Raw genomic sequence first — 2,758 nt, 5'->3', positions numbered from 1 at the left:
ATCCGGCCCCGGCCCCGGCCCCGGAGCCTCGGTGCGCCCGGCCAGCAGCTCCACGCCGCGCCTGGGGCCTGCGCCCGCCGCCCGGGCCGCGGCGCCCAGCCCGGACCGCAGGGACTCGGCCTCGCCCTCACCCTCGCCTGGCGCCACCAGCGGACCCGACCCGCTGGACTCCGCGCGCTCACGCCTCTCGTCCAACTTGTGACCCTCGCGCGCCGCCCTGTGGCCCAGCCAGGCCGGGGCGGGGCTGTCACTCAGACCAAAGCCATGCCATTGCGCAGCCCGGGCCGCCCGCCCCAGAAGCCATAGAGGAGACGTACGTAGGTAGTTGTAGTCGGACGGGCGACCCGGGCCGGCGGGACACCCCCGCCAAGCCACCCATCGCCCTGCGCCCACCCACATCGCCCCTGCCCCCGGCGGCCCCGCGCGGGCGAGGGGGCTCCCTTCACCTCGGTGCCTCAGTTCCCCCAACTGTGAAGCGGGGACAGGCCGGCCGGGGCCGAGGGGAGAGGGCCGTGGAGCCCCGCCCGCGCCCGCCCTCACCCTCCAGTGAGGATCTGTTTTTAAGTGCAATACTTTGCCCGCCGGCCTCCCGCTGCCCCATCGCGCTCACGCAATAACCGGCCTGGTCCCTGTCCACGCGCGTCCGCGGTGACCACCCCGGAGTGGGCACACACCACTCCCTCCAGCGCCCCAGCGTGGGGCGAGGCCGGGGGGCCCCTGCCGTCATGGTGAATGTACTGACGAGCCGAGGCAGCAGCGCCCACCGCGCCCCCCACGCCCCACTAAGCCCCACGCCCCCATTCCGCGCAATAAACAACAGCATTGGCGCCCAGCCTGCCGCGTCTGATCGCTCTGCCTGGACCCAGCGCGCAGCCCGCCCCTCCCCGAGGCAAGCAGCCCCCACGTGGTGACAGACCTTTATTCACACTAAGGTACAGCGAGGCAGCACTGGCCATCAGCTGAAGAAGTACGTGGAGCGCTTCACCTGCTCTAGGTTGAAGGTCCCTGCGGAGCAGAGCAGAAGGCTGGGGGTGGGCCCTGGGGAAGGCCCTGCCGCCAGCCCAGTGAGGGGCCGTCCAGCCCCGGACCTCACCTGCCTTGGGCACAGACAGCAGCGTGTCCATCAGCCTGGAGACCCACATGCTCTTGGAGGTCCTGAAGGCAAAGGCGGGGTGGGGGTAAGGCCAGGGCGGCCTGGGGAGGGGGCGGAGCGGCCGCTGCGGTGCCGGGCTGGGCGGGCCTCACCTGGGGTCGGAGCAGAACCGCTTGATCAGGAACCTGGACAGGTTTTGGAGAATGGGCTGGCTGTGCAGACGGACGAACTGCTCGCGGCAGACCTGCGGCGGGGGGGTGGGGGGCGTCAGCAGCCAGGAACCAGGCCCAAGGGGCAGGGGGCCCGGGCCTCCCAGGTCAGGAGGGGATGAGGTTGGGGGCGCGCGAGACGGGGGTGTCGCCCTGGTGGGGGCGGGCCCGCACCTGGTTCATGACCGCAACGTCGGCGGCGTGCGTCCAGAAGCAGTCGTGCACCGAGACGAAGGTCAGGCCCTTCCTGCGGCAGCAGTGGGGCCCCGTGGAGAGGCCGCGCCTTGAGGCCCCTCCCTCACACTCCACCCCCCGCCGCCCAGCACTGGCCCAGCTCTCACCTCAAGCCCCGCCCCGCCGCCCGGCACTGGCCCAGCTCTCACCTCAAGCCCCGCCCCACCGCCCGGCACTGGCCCAGCTCTCCCCTCAAGCCCCTCCCCGCCGCTCAGCCGGCGGGGTGGGGGGTGGGGGCCCCCTGTCCAGTGACGCCCACTCTCCTCTCGCCCCTCGCCCCCGCTCACTCCAGCAGCTGTGTGCCACACATGCCCCTCAGCAGGCAAGTGACAAGGTCTCCTCTTAGGAAGAAGCCTCTTTGCCAGCCTACCCCCAGCTGCCGCCCAACTGATTCTCAGCTTCCCGTAGGGGGTGGCTGAGGCTGGGCCCCCTTCCACCACAGGGCTCCATCCCAGGGGTCCCCGAGCCACCCCAGGGGGGCACAGGAACACAGAACTGCCACAGCAGTCTGGCCCAGTGCGGCCACCCCCCCCCCCCCACAGGAGCAGCCGTTTCTAACAGAACCGTGAGAAACCAGACACCTCTGCCTGCCCCGGCAGGTCCAGAGCAGGCCACAGAGCAGGCCACAGAGCAGGCGGGGCCCGGGGACCCTCCGAGGGCCAGCCTCACACCTGGAGCCCCTTCCCCACCCAGGCAGCCGCATCCCCAGCCCTCCCTGCCTCGAGGCCTGTCGCCTCCGGGGCACCGGGTCCCCCAGGCCCCCAGAGCTTCGGTCCTTGCCTGACCCCATCTCCAGCGGGCGGCACCCACCGCGGGGTCCCCAGCCCTGGCGCACCTGTAGCAGTGCAGGGCCGTGAGGATCATGTGCGAGGAGTCCAGCGAGTGGATGAAGTTGGGCGGGAAGCCGTTCTTCTGCTTCAGCGTGTTGGGCTTCCTGGGGGCGGGGTGCAAGGTGGGGGACTCTGGAGCCTCACCCGGCCCGGCCCGACACCGGTGGCCTCTGGGCCCAGGCACCCCGGCCCCGCCCGCCCGCCCGCCGCCCCTGTGCACTCACTGGCTGGTGTCCACACTGCTGCTGATGGTGAGGCTCTGGAGCCCGCCTTTGATCTGCAGGGTAGGGGCGGTAGGGGCAGAGGGGCGTTGAGGCCTGCCTGGCGCGGCGGGGGGCAGGGCAGGGGCGGGGCTGCACATACCATGACCTTGGAATCACGGTGGTAGGGCT

At 71.8% G+C, this 2,758-nt stretch overlaps 2 protein-coding genes across 2 annotated transcripts in view; one reads left to right on the top strand and one right to left on the bottom strand.

Moving 5' to 3' along the window:
* HCN2 (hyperpolarization activated cyclic nucleotide gated potassium and sodium channel 2) overlaps positions 1–696 on the top strand; it is a 26,768-nt gene extending 26,072 nt beyond the window's left edge. The window contains exon 11 of the mRNA XM_028484149.2: positions 1–696. This exon is cut by the window's left edge and continues 23 nt beyond it. Coding sequence (XP_028339950.1) covers positions 1–202 — 202 coding nt within the window. The 3' untranslated portion in view covers positions 203–696.
* A 209-nt stretch (positions 697–905) lies between these two features.
* LOC114484888 (DNA-directed RNA polymerase, mitochondrial-like) lies at positions 906–2,752 on the bottom strand. The gene is made up of 7 exons (XM_028484155.1): positions 2,730–2,752; positions 2,591–2,643; positions 2,372–2,470; positions 1,477–1,549; positions 1,246–1,337; positions 1,094–1,155; positions 906–1,005 (listed from the first exon to the last, which is right to left on the bottom strand). Exons 1-7 carry the CDS (start codon positions 2,730–2,732, stop codon positions 956–958), a joined length of 432 nt encoding a protein of 143 aa, XP_028339956.1. The 5' UTR covers positions 2,733–2,752; the 3' UTR covers positions 906–955.
* Between the last annotated feature and the right edge of the window lie 6 nt (positions 2,753–2,758).

The sequence above is a fragment of the Physeter macrocephalus genome, unplaced genomic scaffold, assembly GCF_002837175.3.
Source record: "Physeter macrocephalus isolate SW-GA unplaced genomic scaffold, ASM283717v5 random_134, whole genome shotgun sequence".
Taxonomy (NCBI): Eukaryota; Metazoa; Chordata; class Mammalia; order Artiodactyla; family Physeteridae; genus Physeter; species Physeter macrocephalus.
Note: the sequence above shows the minus strand (reverse complement) of the source record. Positions and strands in the feature narration are given on the sequence as shown.

Excerpts from the sequence above, each read along its gene's own strand:
- LOC114484888 (XM_028484155.1), bottom strand. Across the intron at positions 1,550-2,371 it reads ACGGCCCTGCACTGCTACAG|GAAGGGCCTGACCTTCGTCT; the intron begins GTGCGCCAGGGC and ends CTGCTGCCGCAG. Across the intron at positions 1,156-1,245 it reads CGGTTCTGCTCCGACCCCAG|GACCTCCAAGAGCATGTGGG; the intron begins GTGAGGCCCGCC and ends CTTTGCCTTCAG.